The sequence below is a fragment of the Bos taurus genome, chromosome 3, assembly GCF_002263795.3.
Source record: "Bos taurus isolate L1 Dominette 01449 registration number 42190680 breed Hereford chromosome 3, ARS-UCD2.0, whole genome shotgun sequence".
Lineage (NCBI taxonomy): Eukaryota > Metazoa > Chordata > Mammalia > Artiodactyla > Bovidae > Bos > Bos taurus.
In genome coordinates this window covers 32,229,785-32,251,698 of record NC_037330.1, presented here as the reverse complement: position 1 = coordinate 32,251,698, position 21,914 = coordinate 32,229,785, and the positions used below count along the sequence as shown (strand labels likewise).

Here is a 21,914-nt window from a genome sequence, read left to right as displayed (position 1 = left end):
TGGATTCTTTACCAGCTGAGCTACCAGAGAAGCCCTCTAATTCCAAAACATTTTGTCAGATGTCAATTTTTTCCTTTCCACTCCAAAAGGGAATCATTTGCTAGTAGTCACTCTGCATTCCCTACTTCCCCTAGGTCCTGGTAACCACTAACTTACTATCTCTATGAATTTGCCTGTTTTAGACATCTCATATGAACACTTAGTAAATTTAGCCATTATTTCAACTCTAAAGATATTTCTGAATTCTGATTCTACTCCAGGTTATATTAGCTATTAATTTTGTACTGGTAGATAAATGTTGATCAGTTTTATAAGATAGTCTTTAATTTAAATGGATATTATACAGACATTTGGAATTTGATTGTAGACTTAGACTGTAACTGTGATAGTGGGCTTCAATGAAAAGACTAAAAAAAAGTACACTAAGGTGCTAGCAAAAGATGAATTACTATAATTAGATTGTATGTGGTATGTCTTTATTTGTACCATTTAAAGAATAATAATTTAGTACTTCTTTAGAGGGAAAAAAGAGATTTAGAAATTAAATGACAGTTTCTAACTAGTCTTCCTTTCAAGAACTCTATTCCCCCTGACTCCCCACCTTGCCACATACTCCTCCCAACACACTTATTTTTTTATTTAGTTCTTCAGTTGGTTTCTTGTCATTTGGCACAGTGTTTAAAATATTTTTAAAGAGGCAAACAAAAACCCTTGATGGTTTTACTTTGTGAACTCAGATTCACAAATGTAAGCGTATGTTAAAATCATTGTTTGGTTGTATCCTGGTAGCAGCTTGCTTAGCAGAGGGGAAGGAACAGATAAGTTCATGTAACTCTTAAGAAAAAGCTTCTACTGAAGATGCTGGTTGGGCATCTTGAAAAACTATTATAATTTAATTTGGTAACAGCAGTATGATAGTTGTTCTGTTTTTTTTTTTTCTAAGTGGTAGTCATTTTTGCATTGTAGTTTGAGTTCAAAACTTTTATGGGCAGTCCTTTTTTTGTTTGTTTTTAATGTATATTACCCATAGTGAAATCTGCTAAATAAAAAAGATTGCTATCTAAAGCCAGTGAATTATCTAGGCCTTTGTCTTTCTTTCTTTTTTGACTTTCTGCCTTATAATTTTTCACTGCTCACTAGTACTCTATCATTGAGTTGATGGAATACAGACATACCTCAGATGTATTGTGGATTCAGTTTCAGACCACTGCAATAAAGTGAATATTGCAATAAAGTGAGACACAAGTTTTTTTGATTTCCTAGTGTATGTAAAACTTATTTTTACACTACACTTTAGTCTGTTAACTGTGCAATAACATCATTTCTGAAAAATGTACATTATTTAATTAAAAAATACTTTATTGATTTAAAAAAATGCTATCATCTGAGCCTTCAGCAAGTTGTAATCTTTTTTGCAGTAGTAACATAAAAGATCACTGATTAGAAATCATGACAAATGTAATAATGGAAAAAAATTGGAAGTATTTTAACGATGACCAAAATGTAACACAGAGATACTAAGTGAGCTAAAACTGTTGAAAAGAAAGTGGCACTGATAGACATGCAATGCAAGGCTGCCACAAACCTTTAATTGAAAAAAAAAAAATGCAATATCTGGAAGCACAGTATTTGTAAAGTGTAATAAAACGAGATATGCATATATTCCAAAAAAATGCTAAAGTATTTTAGTTGCTTTCAAGAAGTTTGTTTTCACCTAGTGGTATAGTGAAATAACAGATTGAAGTTACAGGGTAAATGTTAATATAAAAGACTATAGCCTGCTTTCCTGTTTCGTAAATGACTGAAAAAAGATTAAACATTCATAGCATGTTTTCTTTTTGCTTCATCTAAAATCATTACGGAGATCAGTCCTGGGTGTTCTTTGGAAGGACTGATGCCAGAGCTGAAACTCCAGTACTTTGGCCACCTCATGCGAAGAGTTGACGCATTGGAAAAGAATCTGATGCTGGGAGGGACTGGGGGCAGGAGGAGAAGGAGATGACAGAGGATGAGATGGCTGGATGGCATCACCAACTCAATGGACATGAGTTTGCGTGAACTCCGGGAGTTGGTGATGGACAGGGAGGCCTGGTGTGCTACAATTCATGGGGTCGCAAAGAGTTGGACACAACTGAGCAACTGAACTGAACTGAACTGAAAATCATTACCAGCTTAGTTAATGTTTGTTAATCAGATTGTTTAGTTTTCATTGTAATCTTTCTTTTTCAGTTTTTGTGGTTCTTGGAACTTGTATTGCAGTACAACTGGGGACAAACCCTGACTGGATGTTTTTTTGTTGTTTTGCTGGGACATTCATGTTCTATTGTGCACACTGGCAAACATACGTTTCTGGAACATTACGATTTGGAATGTAAGTAACACTTAATGGTGTGTGCTTTTTCTCTCTCAGATATGAAGAATGTTGCTTATAGATGTTTAAGTATTAGAAATCAATCAAATCACTAATAAATAAAAGAAACTTTCATTATTTTATCATGTGTCCTTCTGTCACACTGTTTAAAAGGAAGTATTAGAAACTCCCAACCAATATTTTTAAAGTGAAATAATAGCCCCTTCATTCATATCCAACTGTATTTCCCTCAAATTCATTTTTCTTTTTCCCCTCTGTTATTCATCTTAATACTGTGTTTTATTTTGACCTATGAAGTTGTATTTGCAGGAAAGAAAAGATAGTTTATAAGAGCAACTCTTTAAATATCATAGCTTAATTAGATTTTACTCTCTTCACATTGTTTTTATTGATGAGTCTATAAATATCTAAGCTCTTGATATTTTAGTGGATATGAGCACACCATATAGATTATTACTGCCAGCAAAATGCTTAAGAATTTAAAAAATGAAATAGGAACTTTCTTTAAACTCCAAAATGAATAGTTCCTACTTGATGATTAGTGCTTTTCTGTAAATATTGTGTGTGTGTGTGTGTAAATATTAATGAGTAAGCCAGTCTTGGAAAGGTTAAGGATGGAATTCACCAACTGGTGTTTAAGTATTACGGATCTGATTTACACTACTGTAGTTAGTCTTTTATCTTTTTCCTGGTGTAGGTTAAATGAAAAAGAACGTGAGAAAAGACTCTGAAAACTTCATGGAATATCATAATAAAAATCTCTGATGTGAAGTAATAGGAGACCATCTTAACCAAGTCTTTCATTAAGACAAATCATTAATGGATTTTAAAATTTTAGGTCACTGATAAACTTAGTTTTCTAGTCCTTGAAAAAGCCAGAATGCATAGAAATTTAGCTGTCCCTACAAGTTCTCTTCAGGTGATTTTTGCTAACCTTATTTAAATAGGATTTAAGATGTTCTTATGACAGTAAATGAATAATTAATAATAATTTGAATGTTAACTAAAAGACATGTCTTGGAATGACTTAAAAATAGAGGGATTTAGAGAATGTGTGTAAAGCACAGCTTAAGTGACAATAGTGGCCATGAGTTTCTAATTGAAAACTGTATTCTGTGCATTCATCAACAGTTTATAAAATGATCTATGCTCAGAAAATATAGAAGATATTAGATACTTTAAAAAAAGCAGTAATCAAAAATATTATGTACAGATTTTTTTCAATATTTTCATAGTTTCATTGTGATCTCAGTAATGTTTTCATAGTCTTTATCTGCATTAGGTAAAAACCACAAAATATAAAGGACTAATAAGATCACTTGATTTGCCCTAATTCAGTTTTAATTGTTAGTGATGTTATTGTTTTCAAAAATAGCAGAATTTGTAGTACTTGGGTTTCACATAGTTTATGTTTCATCGGTTATTATGTTAGGGTTAACTTTCAAACCCTTATTTTGAAAGCTTATTTATTATTTAGTCCTAATTTATTTTCTTTCCCTTTCAAGTAAAGCAGCACCAGTCTTACGGTGTGGGAAGTGAAGAAAGGAAAGAAAATGAACCATGGAGCAGGGGAAGAGTTAAATAGACAGTATTTTTAGGAATGATTTGCTGTGACTGCTTTCTTTTTGCCAGTCTTGAAATTTCCCATGTGGTATATTCCTTTGATGAAATACATACTTGGAGAATTGCAGGCAGTTCTATATTGTTAAATCATAAGATGCCTGTAAGGGTGTGGTAGGAGATAAGGCTGGAGAAGAACCGGAAAATCACGGGCCTTCTGTGTTCTGCCAAGAAATGAGGGCTTTTCATCCTCAATCAGTGGAGAACCTTTGCAGGAAATAAGAAAAGATCAGTCTGGCAACAGTTTGGAGGGTGAATTGGAGAGGGCTATGACAGAAGTTAGATCCTTTAGGAGGCATTAACGTAATTAAATATGAGGAATGATGAAATCTGAACTAGCACAGTCACAGTACTATTGTAGAGAAAGGGGCAACTTCTCTGACCGTCCAGTGGTTGGTACTTTGCCTTCCAATTCAGGGAGTGTGGGTTCAGTCCTGGTTAGGGAGCTAACATACAACATGCCTTGTGTCCAAAGAACCAAAACATGAAACAGAAGCAGTATCATAACAAATTCAATAAAGACTTTAAAAATGGTCCACATCAAAAAATCTTAAAAAAAAAAAAAAAAAGACAAGAAAGGGATATGTTGGAAAGAAACTTAACAGGTACAAACTGTAGGCCATAGTCTGTATATGAATATGGAGAATGAATGAGAGAGCAGAGGTTGGAATGAGTCCCATTTCCCCTTCTAGGGTGGCTGAATGAAAGATGGGAAAAGGAACCTATTTGGAGGAATAGTTTTCTCTAGAACATGTATGTGAGGGAGAGGAACCTATTTGAAGAAATAGTTTTCTCTAGAACATGTATGTGAGGGATTTTAGACATCCAAACAGAATGAGAATAGCAGAAAATGTAGAGAGCAAGCCTAGAAAGAAGCCTGTGAAAATTATTGAACAGCCAGAGTAGGAGGAGGCATACCAGAAAGAAAAGCCAGAAGAGGGATGAATTTCAAAAGAGAACGATGCTAAATGCTGCCAAGACTCAAAATGAGGCCATACTGTAGGGAATAGAAGTGAATGGAATTATGAGCTGTATCTTTGCTCTGATCACTGAAATCTGATTTGCTAAAAGCTGCCTTGCACAGAGTATCAATACCTTTCACATCTAGACAGACCTCTGTCTTGACAGTGCTTCTGGACTAAGCAAGTAGAGATCTGATGGAGATAAGTACTGCTAATTGGAACCCTTCTTAACCCAGTTTATACCTTTCAAACTTTTCCTAGCCCTGGATATGAAAAACTGAGGGAGGGATATGGCCTTAGATTAGAACTTCATAGAAGCATAGGTTAGGAGGAAAAGAAAAATTATGAGTTGAAGCTCATGGATAAACATTTGCAAAATAGTCTTTTAATTGTTCATGCATTATATTAAATGAAAGAGTTCATATTTCTTAAGGCCTAAGCCTTCTATATCTAGATACTTTTAAATATATAACTTGTATGTATAGAATCATTTTTATAAATTAAATGCTTAGAAACCCTAAACAATCTTTAATAAAACTATATTTATATAAAATGAAGGCCTTAAAAAATCTTACACATTGTAAAAGGTAAAACCATTAAATTACTATTTCAGGGAAAAAAAATACTCAAGTTATCTTTTCAGAAGAGAACAAAAGAAAAAAATTGTAATAGATTGAACTCATGCCAGTGTCTTTCCTCAGGTGTTATCTCTATATTATCTGCATATCAGCTTTGGTAAGGCCCATGACTTTAGTGAGCCTCATTTCCCAACTTGTAGGAGTTTTGATATCTAAGGTTCCTTCTTTGAATCTATTACTTTTAAAGATATTATTTCAGCTTATGGCATTTTTCAGTTCATACATCTAGGGTTTCACATTTACATTAACCAAAAACCTGGCCACCAACATTTATTCCTATGCAAATAAATAACTTATGACTTTTTCCTTGTCTGTAGTTAATTGAAAAAAATTACTAGGCTATGTATTTACTGATAGTCTGACAAATCAAGTTCATCTTCTTATCCAAATAACCTCTAAAGAATAAGTACTCAGAGACCTCCTACCTCCAAGTAATTAAAAATTGTTGTCTGTTAATACATAATCTACTTTCTGTGGATTAAGAATTAGGAAATTTCCTATATATAAAATAGATAAACAAAAAGATCCTACTATATAGCACAGGGAACTATATTCAATACCCTGTAATAAACCATAATAGAAAAGAATATTAAAAAGAATATGTGTATTATATATATATAACATATTTTATATATATATAATGTTAAATCTTGTATAACTGAATCACTTTGCTATACAGTAGAAACTAACATGACATTGTCAATCAACTATACTTCAATAAAAAATAAAAGAAGAAGGAAATTTCCTATTGAATGCCTGTATAGGATCTACCTGTCTTTAAATGTTTAAGATTTATCACATGAATTATTTAGTACCAGAGATTTTCCTTTTAGTTTCTAGTTCCTGTTTTTTTCCCCCCTCAGTAATAATTAATTCAGTTGGACTTGCCCATTTAAGTTTTATGAAATTATTATAGGTAATACTTCCTTGGTGGCTCAGACGGTAAAGCGTCTGCCTACAATGCGGGAGACCTGGGTTCAGTCCCTGGGTTGGGAAGAACTCCTGGAGAAGGAAATGGCAACCCACTCCAGTATTCTTGCCTGGAAAATCCCATGGACGGAGGAGCCTGTTAGGCTACAGTCTATGAGGTCACAAAGAGTCGGACACGACTGAGCGACTTCACGTTCATACTAAAATAACTATTTATATTAATGTAAAACCTAGACTGTGGTTTGGACTCTCAGATCATCAGGTAAAATCATAGACTTCTTTCTTATTGTCATTCCTAATTTTTATTGTGTAGTTTTTATTGAAGTCTCTTCTATACTGCCTCTCTTTTTCTGTCACCATGTGTTCCAAAACTTCTTTAGTGATTGCATTGGATGTTTTAATGATTTTTATGACTAATAAAGTAATCCCATACAGTAGAGAGATATAATGCTTATGAGGAATTAAGAGAGAGGAAGAAGAATAAGATTCTAGACTAGAGATTATCCGGAAGCAGGATAGATAGATGGCCAATTTGATTTTTGCTCTGACCGTATCAAAAGAAGTCACACTTTCACTTTCCTACCTGCCCTTTCTACATCCATGTGATAAATTTTACTGAGCTTGCAAAGGCAGGAGCAGAATGAGGTACGGAGAAGTAAAGGGGTGTCAGATGATTAGTGGTTTTGCAGACACATAGATGACTGTCCATTGGGGTTCCTGGGAAGTATTTTTATCCACCGGGAAGTCTGGGTAGGTTCTGGCACTGAAGGGACCTATGTCACAGACAGCGTGATTATTTTTGGCAAGCAGTATTCAACATTCCTAGGTAACTGAGCACTGACTGTGTGTTTTTAGTTCCATTGTTTCCAACTGCCTATTTGTAAGTCATTTGTTCAGTGTATTAGTTTTGATTTTTAAACTTCTATACTATTTTGATTTGGGTAAGAATACCTGTATGCATAAGGATAATAATAGTGCTGTATAAATTGTATCATTGAATCTTTAGATGTCTTTATAAGGAGAATGCTGCCTTGTAAATCTGTTTTTGCTCCCTTGTTTTCGTAGCACTCTTTAGCAAAAGTTCTGAGTAAAGTTACTTTGAAATGTTTGTTTCCTTATGCATAGATTGGATGTTACAGAGTCCCAGATCATAATTATAATATGCCAGCTTCTCACAGGAACCCTGGGACCTTGGTTCTGGAACTTCACGGTAACTGCTAGAATATACATGCTGTCCAATGAACAGTGGCGTGAACTCAATAAAGACGGCACCTTTGTCATGCACAGAGTAATTAAAAAACAAAAATTCAAAAGTCTTCCTGGTGGTATTTCACAGACAAACAGGTCATTAGAAAACAAATAATTTTAATATATAATAGGGCAATAAAAATCCACCCTATTAAAATTTTTTGAAATTAATATTTCTGGTGATTTGATGCTAAAAACAGTTCTTTCCCATTTACCTGATGGACCTTATATTATTTTTGCTCTATGTAATATTTTTGAAACAAATACCTTTCCACCATTAAACAGAACTTCTGGTATTTATATTTTGAAAAAAATAAGCCAAGCAGAGTTTTCCTTAGATAGGTAATTTGAGAAGCTTCTTTATAATTATATAGGAAAGATTCTGTTTATTCTCTTAATATTCTTTAAGATACCTGGTACTAGTTCTTCTGCTTCTATTAAATGATCTTGGTTTAAAAAAATAATACTAGAAGCTGTTGTCCCTTCTATTTGTTTTGCTTACTGTTTTCCTCTCTTAGTTGTGCTTTAAAAAGTATTCTTAGCTTTTCATGTTACTATTGGTCGTTCTTTGAATATCTTCTTTTTTCTATTTTGTTTTGGTAAATATTATTTCCTTAATGCTAACAGATTAAGTAATAGTCTTTTTCCCCCTTCATATTAGAATTATAATTTTGGCCTTATGACTTTTAAAAGTTAAAAAAAAAAACTTACTAGGAAGTGGTTTCCCAGTGAAATTTTCCAGAATCCTTTACACTTTAGTCTGAAAGGTTTTATTTACAAGGAAAACAGTTTTCCAAAAAAACTTTTACAGTTTAAATGGTATTGGAAAAAAAATAATATTGGGGAGCTGTTCATATTATAGATCATTCTAGCAATACACGGCTGTTGCTGCTGCTGCTGCTGCTAGGTTGCTTCAGTCATGTCCAACTCTGTGCGACCCCATAGATGGCAGCCCACCAGGCTCCCCCGTCCCTAGGATTCTCCAGGCAAGAATACTGGAGTGGGTTGCCATTTCCTCCTCCAATGCATCAAAGTGAAAAGTGAAAGTGAAGTTGCTCAGCCGTGTCCGACTCGTAGACACCCCATGGACTGCAGCCCACCATGCTCCTCCATAATACAAAGCTAGAAGACTGCATTACATTTTGTGCATTGAGTCCCCATATCCAAAAATGTTTCAGTAATATGATAGAAATAGTGAGTCTCTGATAGCAGAGTGCTTTCTGAAAAGCATCTTGCAGCATTGTAAATCCATTTATTCAGTGGTGGTAGTGCTGGCTGTGGGGACAAAATAGTGAGGGATATCCTACACCATTTTTTCAAATTAACTTGGAATATGGAATATATTAAGAAGTACTATAGGCACGTTTTAGAAGCAAAACTGAAGTCATTTTCAGTTGAATTACAACATATTGGCATAGTTATTTGTGAGATTCCGTCCTGGAGTAGAATAATGTGCATAGTTCAGGATGTGTCATTCTTTAGCACTCCTTTACCTTTAGCCTGTGTCTAGTACTTTCTCCAAAGACCTGAAGCTTTATACTCACTGCAGTTGTCTAGATTTATAATTTTTGATAGCTCATTTATTAATATTAAACTTACCAAAGGTTTTTCCACTAGTGTTCTTAATTAAATTAATAGTCAAGATATTGACTCTTTTACCTTCACCTTATCTGTCTATAACAAAGTACCTTCTGTTTATAGAGTGCTTCCTATTAAAATGGTTTTTTTTAATGCATTTTAATTTTACCATCATGAAAAATGTTTTGGAAATACATTTTTTTTCCTCCAGATATATTGTCTTTACTTTTATCAATTGCTAACTTGCATAGATTTTCCTTTGCTTTTAATGTGTGTTGCTTTAACTGATTTGATCATAGAAATGAAATTGTCAGATGTACTTTCTTTTTTCTTTACAAAGTTCAGAGGACGTTCTAAGCTTCAGAAAGAGTTGTTCTTTCTAATTTATTTCCGACTTATTTCAGTTTATTAGTATCTAAACCTGTGTTAGCTGTTGCCTGTTGTATTCTGCCATTTTAGGGAAAATTGTGTTAGAATGTGAGAAGTGTCATGCTAAAACATACAGACATCTTAATGATAGCAAGTTAAAAGCGTATGTCAAATGTTTGTCCCAGATGGTTAGTAGACTGAAAATTAGAAGAGTTTCAGCACTGTGGAGGAACAACATTAATTTCTTTCAAGACTCTTCCACTTATCATTCCATAACCTTGGAAAAGTCACTTACCATATCTGACCAGATTTCCTCATCTATAAATGATGGTAGTAATTCCTACTTCCTAGGATAGTTGTGAAGGTTAAAAAACTAAAGAACATGTTGTGTGCGGACTACAGTGCTTATCATATATACTAAGTGTTCATTATAAGACCTGTGTTAATAACTCCCACTAATTTCCAGGTTTCTTCCAAAATTGATATTGCTATTTTGAGGGGAAGAATATGTCTATGACCTGTTTATTTAACTCTGAGATTATTACTAAATGAGATGAGAGTCCTCTCTTCTAATTTTTCTATTTCCAAAGGTGATAAGGATAGGCTGCCCCTTAAATTTGAGACCTAAACTTTCATTCCTCTTAGAGGACTTGTTCTGTTCTAGCCTTTGCCTGTTTTTCTCTTATTCAAAGTCACTGGATTGTTTTGTTTTAGTTTTCTCAGATATATAACACTTGACTTTAAAATACTCTTAGTTGTCTCTTGGCTATATGTTTAATGTTATTAACATTAAGTTTGTCATGCCCAGTTTGCCCATTATCAAGGGTAGAATTGGAAGGCAGTATGTTGAATTTTTAGGTCAGTCTTCAGTCTACCAATACCAATACAGCCACTAAGTCGAACCTGACTCTTTGCAACTGCATGGACTGCAGCACACTAGGCTTCCCTGTCCTTCACCATCTCCCAAAGTTTCCTCAAACTTATGTCCATTGTTGATGATGCCATCCAATTCTGCTTATGTATAAATTCTCTAGAACATCAGATTCATTTACAAATAATTGCAAGTCTGTAATTAATAACAATCTAATCCCTAACTAGGACTCCAGCCCCCTTCAGTGACTTCTAAGAATACTTCTTTTAAAATAACAACTGACAAGTCAGATTGTACAAATCAGAATTTCTATGACATTGTGAATTTAACCCTAGTGCACATTCTCTGTTAACCAAGCTAGTAGCCAACCCAGTTAAAATCATATTTATTATATGTAGTTTAACAGAAAAATTAACTTCCAAATTAACTGCAAGTACATCTTTGTAATACGCTTGTTATATGTAGAAAAAAACTAGATTAAATTGTCTTATTTCTGATATTAAAAATTCTAGGAAATGATTAACATGCTTATCAATGTTCACAGAATGTCAGTTAAATCCCTTCACATCCCTCAGTTAATGCTGAGTCTTGTTGGAATTCAAACCAAATGCATAAAATGAAACATTCAGAATAGAAATTTCCTTTACAATTAGGTAACTTAAATGATTCAGAGTTGTTGTATCCCTTAATCACTTTTAAAAGCTGTACTTCTCATGTAATAATTGTCCTGATCAGGGAACTTTCTAAGCTGCCTTTCTCTGGTGAGGAAGGCTCCCTAAGATCATCACTCCAACTAGAAATTTTCTATTTCCTGTTGAGAAGTTTAAATTACTCATATTTATTTAGGACACCCTCATATCTTTACCTCTTAATCAGTAGATCACTAGGATGCTGTAAGGAGTGATAGACCAAGGGATTTGCTATGAGTCTCTAAGATTATTTTGACTCAGGACTGCCACACTTGCAGCCTCCCAGTCAGAAAAATGAGAGAGCTGTCTCCACAACTAGTTTGCTTTTTTCTATCTTCTGTGACAACCACCAGGATATTGTTTGTTGTTGGCTTGTTGTAGTAATTTTTTGTGTTCTGACCAGAGCACTCATAGATTTATCCACAGCATTTGGGGAGTTTTCTTTTGTTCTTTGACAAAACCTATCCTAAAATAAAGTAGAAGTAAGAAATTATTAACCAATACCAGTCAAGATATTTAAATACTTTCATGGTTATAGAAAATTGTATTTATTATCATCTAGTCCCCCCCTCTCTGAAACTCTTAGGCTGTGGGACTCTAATCCTACAGATAATGAGATTGGTTTTCCCAGGTCTTTTAAAAAAATCACTGTGGTGTTTTAGGTGGTTTTCTACCCCATAGCCCTTGTACTCTGAAGGGTTTATTTTTTGCTGTAGTTGTGGAGATTGATTTTTTTTTTTTTGCTTTTGTTTTAGAGAAGTAGTTCCAGCACTTGGAAATATTATCACCCGTGTTGTCATTTTGAAGAAAAAATAATAAGCAAGTGGCTATAGAAATGCCAAATTCCTGCCTTTATATAGAATTTTCCCTCTAGATAATTGTCTTTTCTGTATAGCCAAAAAAACATAAGATGAGCCCCCTCCTAATATGTGTCACAGTAAATTCAGCCCATACTGAGAGACTTCTTAGTGGAGGATGAAAAAATGGACTGTCAGGTAACCAATTCTCTTCTAAACAGAATTATTAATCCTTGTTCACTGTTAATTGTTTCTGCCCCGTGTCCCTCTTAGCTTGCTTTTTCTGTCTCTGGGGATAGCCTCACACTGCACTCTTTTTCATTAACAATCAGTGATTAGACTGATAATCATTAGAATGATTAGAGCCACACATCCAGGAGTGGTAATGGGCAGTTCTCATGATTGAGAGTAGGAGGGAGTACAGAGTATTCCGCTAAATCATATAATCACATGGGAAAAAAATATTCTTAACTAATTACCAACTGGTAAGTAAGTTTTCCTTGACTCTCCTTCCTAACATTAAGACATTGTTGATCTAAATTCAGTGATATTATCTGAATGGTTTACAAAATTCTGTCTTCCAAAGTTTCCAAACAGGCTATAAAATCCATTAAAATTTCCCTAGGAATCCAAATTTGGGGCTTTGTAAAGATCATTCATGTTTCCTAATCTCTTACATTCATCCAAGGTACATAGATTAATTGCATGAGGTTCCCTCCATTTTTATTTTGTAATTCTATACTTCTGGCCCTTCCCCTCCCAGAAGGTTACTTCATATATCCAGCAAAATGTTGTAAGATGTCTACCCTCCTCCACCCAAGACAAAGTCGATCATCTTTGACACCTGCTTAGTCTCCTGAGTCTGCTACTGAGTGTAATTCCCCTTATTGGCAACATCACTCACCAGGTCAGCTCTACAGATTCTTTTTAGCCTAATTCAGTCCATTTTTCTTTCCAATAAATGTGTGTATCAAGATAACTACATCACTGTGTTTGCAGCTTAATTCGCTTCTGTTTAAAAAACATTCTTGAGCAATCAAAGATCAGTCTAGTTGCTTATTATGAGCATAAAACTCACATTCCTTAAGCTCACATTATAGATTGTCTGCTTGAAGTATCAATTTTAGAAATGGGGACTCTGTTTTGCTCTAGAATTTGAACCCCCTTGCTGTTGTTGCTGTCCACTTTCTTAGACTGATTTTATTTTATTTTTTTAGTTTATCTTAAAAGATAAATTATTCACTTTGTTTAAAAACTAACATTATAAAAAAGTTATGCAGTGAATAGTTTCTTCTCATCCGCATTTCCCAGCTGTCCAGTTCTCACGCTGCCCTCTCCAGTAGGTACCCACTGTTCTTAGTTTGTAATGTATCCTTCCAGAAATTTGTTATGTAATTATTGGCAAAAGTTAAAATGGAATATTATTTTTCTTCTTTTTTTTACACAAAAAGTAGCATATACCATTTTCTGCAACTTTTTTTTTTCACCTAATATAACTGATATTTTTCCATATCACCAGATAGAGCTGTCCCACTCTTTTTTTAAAAAACTACCTAATAGTCCATTGTATGGAAATGCAATACCATACTTTCTATAACTATTCCCTCATTGAGGGATATTTTTAAAGCTTTGCTACCATAAATAATGCTGTAATAAATAACCTTGTACAGACATTTTGTGTGAGCATACTGTAGGGTAAATCATCAAAACTGAAAGGCATTTGGACCCAATAACCTGAGAAGGACAGTCTCAAGATTATATAAAGTGCTAGTTTATAGAGGGAAAGGAACACCAGTTTATGCTCTACTTCTCAGTCTTTTTGCCCATATTCTTTTTTCAGACTCTCAGGCTTCTAATTTCTACTGCCCTGTTTTTGTACCAGGTTTGTCTCTTCTTGACTGTAAAGATCATTTTCAACAACCTCAAAGCTAATTCTTGACTGCTTTCAGTATCTTCTTTCCGGATGTCTTAGAGTAATTGACCTAATAAGCATAAGAATTTGAAAATTGGGTGAATTTTTTTTTCCACACCCATACCATGGAAGGCATTAAATGAATATAAAGGGCAGTAAGTTTTGCATCTGTGATTTATGTTACTTTAGTAAAAGCTCACCATTTCTTCCATTTGATACTGCAAAGCACTTATTTCAAGATCTCATATACCAGTGCAGTGTAGTCCTCTGCTTGACATTCAAAATTTAATACACACACTTATTTTTTTCTTTTTCTTTTTTTTTGGTGAGAAAGGTTAAGCTATAGTTTCAACCCAACTTCAGAAATTTTCTTTAGAAAGGAGGGGTTTTTATTGCTCTGTGAAATTGATTAAATTAAATGAAAATGCCCTGGATTTTATTTGATTTTGCTCATAACAAATTTTTGACATCTCCTTTTCCCCTTTCCTCAATATTTGAGATTTTTTTTCTATTGTGCATGATAGAGGAATGCTGCTAAGCTTGCAAGTAATTAACTTGAAATTGTTTTGAGTAATTCTGCTTTTTTGGCTTTTTGTACCTAATCAGAATTGATGTGACTGAAGTGCAAATCTTCATAATAATCATGCATTTGCTGGCAGTGATTGGAGGACCACCTTTTTGGCAATCTATGGTAACTCTTCACATTGTGTATCCCACGTAATGCATGTTGTCTTTTGCTTGTGTTTTTCTAATCCAGTATAATCCAGTTAAAAGGTGATATGTTAAATTATTTTGTTCTCTCTGGAGACAAAAAGTCACAGCAACGTTAGGACACAAACTTCTCTTTAGGGCATAGTGAATTTTACTATTTGGAGTTATGTGGTTCAGTAGGTCCATTTCAAGAGTATTTTTAAAGGCTTTAGAATTATTATTTGTTATCCCATTGTATAAGTGAGGGAATAGCAGGTAGTGTATCAAGTTAACCAATGATAAGACTGAATCAGATCTTTTATTCTCTTGCTGAACTACATGAGTCTACTAGTTTCTCCATTATATGCTTAAAGCTGAATAATAAATTTTGGTAGTAAATTAATTCTGACCACAGAACAGAATAAATGCTTATTGAAATCACTGCTATTGGATTGTTTCAACAAGCTGAGACCCTGATTTTCAACCTGACCTGAAATATAGTCATCCCCAAGAAACAAAAGTTCTTTCCCACAAACTTCTGGAGAAAGAATATAATATATATAATACAGGGGGGTCAAGAACACAGGCTAAGGAACCAGACTGCCTGAGTTTTGTACTGGCTTCACTGCCTACTGAGTGAACTTGATCTGTTATTCAACTCTCTGTGGCTTAGTTTTCTCCTCTTATAAAATGAGGACAATAATAGTACCTGTCTGATAAGGTTATTTTGTGGATTAAATGAGTATGTGTAAAGCACTCAGGAACAGTCCATCAAATGATAAGCCCTCAAGAGAAGTTGTGGCTGCTCTTACAATTGGAATTTTTCCTACTCCTAAACAAACACAGTTCTTAAAAGTCAGATTAATATTTAAGTATAAGGGAAATTTACTGAGCAAAATTTTCCCTTTACCTAACTCATTTAATGATGGTGAATTTGATACTCAAGGAAGTATAATTAACATGTTTCCTTAAGTATTTATTACCAGAAATGCGTCATGCCTTTTGTTGACGGGATAGCCTTGTGAGGAGGGAAATGAAGGAATAAAAATAATCGTTAGTCAACCAGGAAAATTCTGAAACTGTTCATACATAGTATCATTCAAAGTCACATCTTTTTTACACATTAGTCTCAAATGCCAGTACTGTCTCTAGTGAAATCCAAGATCTATAGATATATAAACATGTCCTATATTTATGTATCTCTCTATAGATCTTGGATTTCACTATAATGTTATTTCTTTTGCTGTCTTGTAGGCTAAATAGTTAAACAGTTATAAGTAGCTATAAAAATATTAAATAGGTAATAGTTTTAAACAGTTTGGCTGTAGAAGGAAAGAAAAAGTAGTCTTCTCCTGAAACTATTTTATAAAGCCTAAAGCTTGCCTCTCACTTAATTTTTTTTTATCTCTTGATGATGATATTTTTTTCATAGGCTTTGTGTTTTATACCAAAATATATCCCCCTCCAAAATTACTTTGCATCTCTTATACACATATAAATTACTTGTAGTGTTTCAACATATCAATAGCAAAAAATAGAATATCTGGCTTAATTGTCTAGAAACAAGTCAACATCAGGTATATATACCTAATTATCCGTATCAGCATGGAAGTACGGAAAGCATTGTTGTCAATGTAGTTGTGTATTCACGCAGGCTATACACATATCCTTAATTTTTAGGTGATACCTGGCAGTAAATTTGCTTCAAGTAAACATGTTCCCTTTATTAGGATTTATACACAGAATCTGTTACATGTGCATAACAGAAATTATTTTTCTTTAAAAGGATCAAATGTTTTGTCCTGTCTTTATTGACAAGATATATACAATCATTCTTTTTTATTATATGTTTAAAGAAGTAATCTGAGGAACTCTCAGACCCAAGACTGAATTGGAGGTCCCAGATCCAGCAGTTCAATTCCAGAATTAGTGAGGTTAGATTGCAATAAGGAAACAGATTCCCAGACCCATGTCTTATTATTAGTATCATTGGTTCTACTGTTACCATCATTAAACTAAAAGGAAAGGACTTGCCCTCTCTGGTGATATTCAGAGGCTTAGAGAAATATTTGTGTTCTTTGAGCAGTTTTCAGTACAGATTCCCATAATTGACTTCAACCACTCTATTTCTTTTTTCTTTATACATGACCCCATGAGCTCATGGCTGAAAAAGGTGTTTTGAAATGCATTGTCTTAGTTCAGGAAAGACTATACTTCCAGTGCTCTTACTTGTGTGCCAAAATGGAGAGGAGATATTTATTTAGGGCCCAGGAATGAATTTTTTGTCTCTTTTGAGCCTGAGGACATAAAATGGAAATTGCCTTCCAAATCCTCATTTAAAGACTTTTATTGATATTTAAGAAAGCAGCTTTATGGTGAAAACAAATAAAAATAGTGCAAATGTCTTCTTAAAGCTGATTTTAGAAGATCAGCTGTTTTGCAAAGGTAAGTGATTTCCATCTACTGCTTATTAATCACCTACTTTTTGCTTTTTTTTTTTCCTTCAAAGAGATTTTGTTTGTTTGTTTTGCCAGAGGTTGTAGTTAGTTTTTGTTTGTTTAGGTTGGTTAGGATTTGTGTGTGTGTGGTTTGTGTTTCTTTCCCCCCCATGTTTTAAGAAAAGAAATTATTCTCATGCACAAAAGTTACTACATAGTTTATACATTGCAAGAAACAAGACATTTTTTGTGTGTATTGCTTCTCCAAAAGACTATATCCTTTTGGGTTGTCTTGGAGCTATCTTCTATCATATATATCAGTATATCATATATATCATATATTGAAAAAAGGAATATTACTTTGGAAAGGATCCACATAAAATCCCCTGCTGGTTACTTTCACTGACAGTCGATTCTTTAAGTAGCAGTTGATGTGTGTTAAATAAATGTATGTTAAAACAGGAGACACCTTCTAGAATCCAGTTTAAGCAAATTGTGGGTGTTATTACAGGTGAGGGGCTTTATAGGAGAAGAGCTTCCCAGGTGGCACAGTTGGTAAAGAATCCACCTACCAATGCAGGAGACACAAGAGATAGAGTTTCGATCCCTGGGTCAGGAAGATTTCCCCCAGAGGAGGAAATGGCAACACACTTCAGTATTCTTGCCTGGAAAAGTGCCATGGACAGAGGAGTCTGGCAGTCCACAGTCCACAGGGTCACAAAGAGTCGGACATGACTGAGCGTACACACAAACATTACAGGTGCAGTTTCAGAATTCTTACTGTTAAACTGCAAGACATCAGGAATGCCTTTATACTTAAGTAAATCAGACATTCAGTTCAGTCACTCAGTCATGTCCGACTCTTTGCAGCCCCACGGACTGCAGCACACCAATCCATCACCAACTCCTGGAGTTTATACTCAAACTCATCTCCATTGAGTCTGTGATGCCACCCAACCATCTCATCCTCTGTAGTCCCCTTCTCCTCCTGCTTTCAATCTTTCCCAGCATGAGGCTCTTTTCAAATGAGTCAGCTTTTTGCATCAGGTGGCCAAAGTATTAGAGTTTCAGCTTCAACATCAGTCCCTCCAATGAACACTCAGGACCAATCTCCTTTAGGATGGACTTGTTGGATCTCTTTGCAGTCCAATGGGCTTTCAAGAGTCTTCTCCAACACCACATCAAAAGCATCAATTCTTTGGCACTCAGCTTTCTTTATAGTCCAACTCTCACAGCCATACATGACTACTGGAAAAACCATAGCTTTGACTAGATGGACCTTTTTTGGCAAAGTAATGTCTCTGCTTTTTAAAATGCTGTCTAGGTTGGTCATAACTTACAAACAGACATATCCATATTCTTTGTAAGAAAGTATCTAATCTCAAAATTATACTTTCTGCTGAAATTTACAAAGCCTATAAGAGTATTTTATTAGTAATTGATATTTTGCTTTAATCCGAGCAATTCAACCAAAACCTGTGTCTGTTACAATCTGTAAACCTGAGAGTTTAAGATTTTTTTCATCTCTGGAAAATGAATTACATTAGATTGATATTATTTGGTTGTATAATTTATGGCATGAGTCCAAAGGATTTTGGGCTTCCCTGGTGGCTCAGTGGTAAAGAATTTGCCTACCAAGCAGGAGTCAGGGGTTAGATCCCTGGGTCGGGAAGACCCTTTGGAGAAGGAAATGGCAACCCACTCCACTATTCTTGCCTGGAGAATCCCATGGGCAGAGCAGCCTGGTGGGCCACAGTCCGTGCGATTGCAGAATCAGACACAACTTAACAACAACCAGACTAAGCAACAACTTGAGGATTTCACCCTAGCTATAGAGCAGACACTGTGACCCAAGTGAGTTTGTATTCTTTCCAGCCTCAAAGACTGAGGACACTCTGAGTAGGCCTGAGATGAAGGTGTTTTTAATACAGCTTTCTGTCAGTGTCTACAACGTGGATGCACTTTGATCACCTTGAATACATTCCAGGAAGATGAGGACAGAAGGAGAAAGGTTGAGAAAGACAGAACGTGTCCACCCGCCTTGATCTTGAGTGAGGTGAAAGTGACAACTCTTGTAGTGCTTTTGATAGGTGCTTCAGTTGGGCTGATCTTTAAGGAATCACGTGGTAGGACTTGGGATTCCTTTGACTTCAGGTTTTCCTTCACGTTGCCTCAGGTTTTCTTATAGCTAACTTCCTTTTTCCTTCTTAATGAGGGGGCAAGACGTGTCTGCATAGTATCTCAAAAAAGTTCTACATGGAGAGTAAGAGAAAGGGAGCACATCTTAATCTATTTGACAAGTTTATATTGAGCACCTACAATATGCAGGGTTCTAGAGAATATAAAAATCAATTTAAGCATAAACCTACATTCAGGAGTGAATGTTTTGGTGTATATAGCTATCATATATGACAGAAGTGAAGAGGGCCCTAAGAATGTTTATGATTCTTTGCCCCTAAGTCTGTAGCTTGGTTTGTGGTCCAAGCTTTGCCTGGCTTTTCTAATGTTGCTGTTTGTTCTTTCAAAGAGCAAAAACTTCCATGATCCTAAACCATTTTCATCAAATTTTAAATACAGTTGTGATGCTCTTCAGTTCAATTGTGGCACAAATTACTGCTACACTCTCATTTAGTTGTGGCACTAAGTCACTGGCACTCATTTAGTACCCTGGCCCTAATAAAGGCATGCCCTGTAATGGATTAATGGTTTGCTTCCTTTGAAATCTGAACGAGTATAGTATTTCCTCCTTAGCCAGGCAGGTCCTTTGTCTGGAGGGAAAGGGGAACTAGCCAGAGTATTGAATTTCAGCCAGGTGCATCAAATTTAGATTGTGATATCTTTAGTTTTCTGAATGAGAGCCAAAAAAAAAAAAGAAGAAGAAATCTCTTGGAGTTCAGAGCACCCTGTGGTGTTGATTTTCTCCTTTATTGAAAACAAACTTTGAATTTGAACTGTAAGGGTTTGGAGATCAATTAGAGAAAGAAGGGGACAATTTAAGGTGCTCCATAAAGTTCTGGGCTTAATTTTTTAAGTTGACGTATTTCATTTTAGAAAATTAAACACTGCCACAGTACAACTTGAAATTTGAATAGTTGATTTTCCCCTGTTTTTTAGACTACAGTTTTGTAGGAGGTCCTAGAGTTGCTTAAATAAACTGAGTTCGTGAGAGTTTTAAAGAAACAGAGTATCTAAATGTTTAATTTTGTATCTGTCAATCTTCATGTGGTTTTAAACACAAAAAGAATGGGCAATGTCACATTTCTTTATTTGATTTTTAAAATATAGGCAGATGGCAGCCCTGAAAAGTATAAACAGCCCTGATTAAAATGTCTTCATTGTAAGAACTCATTAAACCTATTAAACCGTTGTTTTGGAATGATTCCTGTTGGAAAACCATTGCTTTTGGAATCTTACTCCTAGAGCCATTGTGTTTCTCTTAATAGAACGTATCATTTTACTATTGCTTTCTTTTCCTTCCATACTGGACAAAATTGGAGACTTCAAAAAAGCTAAAAAGAGAAGTGTAAAAAGGAAATTTTAAATGATTTTTAAGATTTAGTACAAGTGTGTTTTGTTTTAAATGAGGTTATTGTGTTTGCAAGGTTAGATACATGATCTCAATCTACCCAGCACTGCCCACCCCCCACACCCCCCCCCCCCCCCCCGCCCTTACTTTAGGTAAATTGATTCATATTTTCAGTACAATACAAAAATTTATTACTTACCTCTGGAAAGTAAACTTGTATGTTAAAATTTTGGATACACAGTTATAGAGCTGTACCTGCTTGGGTGTGTGTCAAATATTTTTCCTCCTGTCCCTGAGTTTTCTGTCCTCCAGTGAGAACCTCTTGACATCAATATGGGAGCTGTTTTTACTTTTATGTGAATCTACAATTTGAGATTGTCAGAAGCTTCTTGAATATGAATGCTTTCTTAGTTGCTCTCTGCTTTTGCTAGCATCTTATATCCCAACAGTTTGAACTTTTTGGAACTTTTGTCTTCCATTCTCAAGTTTGGAGATTTTTTTTTAATTCTTGTTGCACATACTTCTAGTCCTTTATACTCTATGCTTTTCTCATAACAATTAATAACTAGTTACAGATTTATCAGTAGAGTTCAAAAAATGCACAAAGAAAAAGGCAAAGCACACTTCCTGTATAAAAAGGCTGGAAGATAACCTGATTCAGTGTTGCCAGACTTCTGGGATGTATTAGGTGAACTTAGCTATGACACAGACTAATAAAGTTGAATCAGTTTTTAAGTTGTATCAGAAGTAAGATTAATTTTTATTAATTTGTTATTAACAAATCTCTCATTTGTTGAGACTTGTTATGTTGTTTATAACGGAAAGGCTAGGGAAAGTTCCATCAGTTTGAGTATTTACAAAGTATAGAAGGAATGGAGAATATATCAGAATATGAATCAAATATATGTTTTGTTATTTTAATCTGTATATGTGTGTGTGTGTGTGTGTGTATATATATTAATTGCTCTCTCTCTCTCTACCTATTGAAGATTCCAGTGCTGAATATTCAAATGAAACTTTTTCCTGCGCTTTGTACTGTAGCAGGGACCATATTTTCCTGTACAAATTACTTCCGTGTAATCTTCACAGGTGGTGTTGGAAAAAATGGATCAACGATAGCAGTAAGTATTTCTTAAGTTTTCCGGTGATTGTCTGTGCTCAAAGTTACTTTTGTAATCTCTGTACTTGGACTTAGTTTTGTAATTGCTTTGTTTTTCATTTGAGTTGTTATTTGAATTAATTAAAAATCACTTTTTAATTGAGAATTTGCACTTA

General features: G+C 34.7%; 1 protein-coding gene across 2 annotated transcripts in view; it reads left to right on the top strand.

Moving 5' to 3' along the window:
- Positions 1-21,914, top strand: part of CEPT1 (choline/ethanolamine phosphotransferase 1) — a 45,071-nt gene that overhangs the window by 20,559 nt on the left and 2,598 nt on the right. Inside the window, exons 4-6 of one of the 2 annotated variants that reach the window (XM_005204090.5) lie at positions 2,230-2,371; positions 7,647-7,731; positions 21,629-21,760. In XM_005204090.5, coding sequence (XP_005204147.1) covers positions 2,230-2,371; positions 7,647-7,731; positions 21,629-21,760 — 359 coding nt within the window. Of the gene's footprint in view, positions 1-2,229; positions 2,372-7,646; positions 7,732-14,591; positions 14,677-21,628; positions 21,761-21,914 lie in introns of both variants that reach the window. The other variant, NM_001193130.1, reaches the window with a different exon arrangement.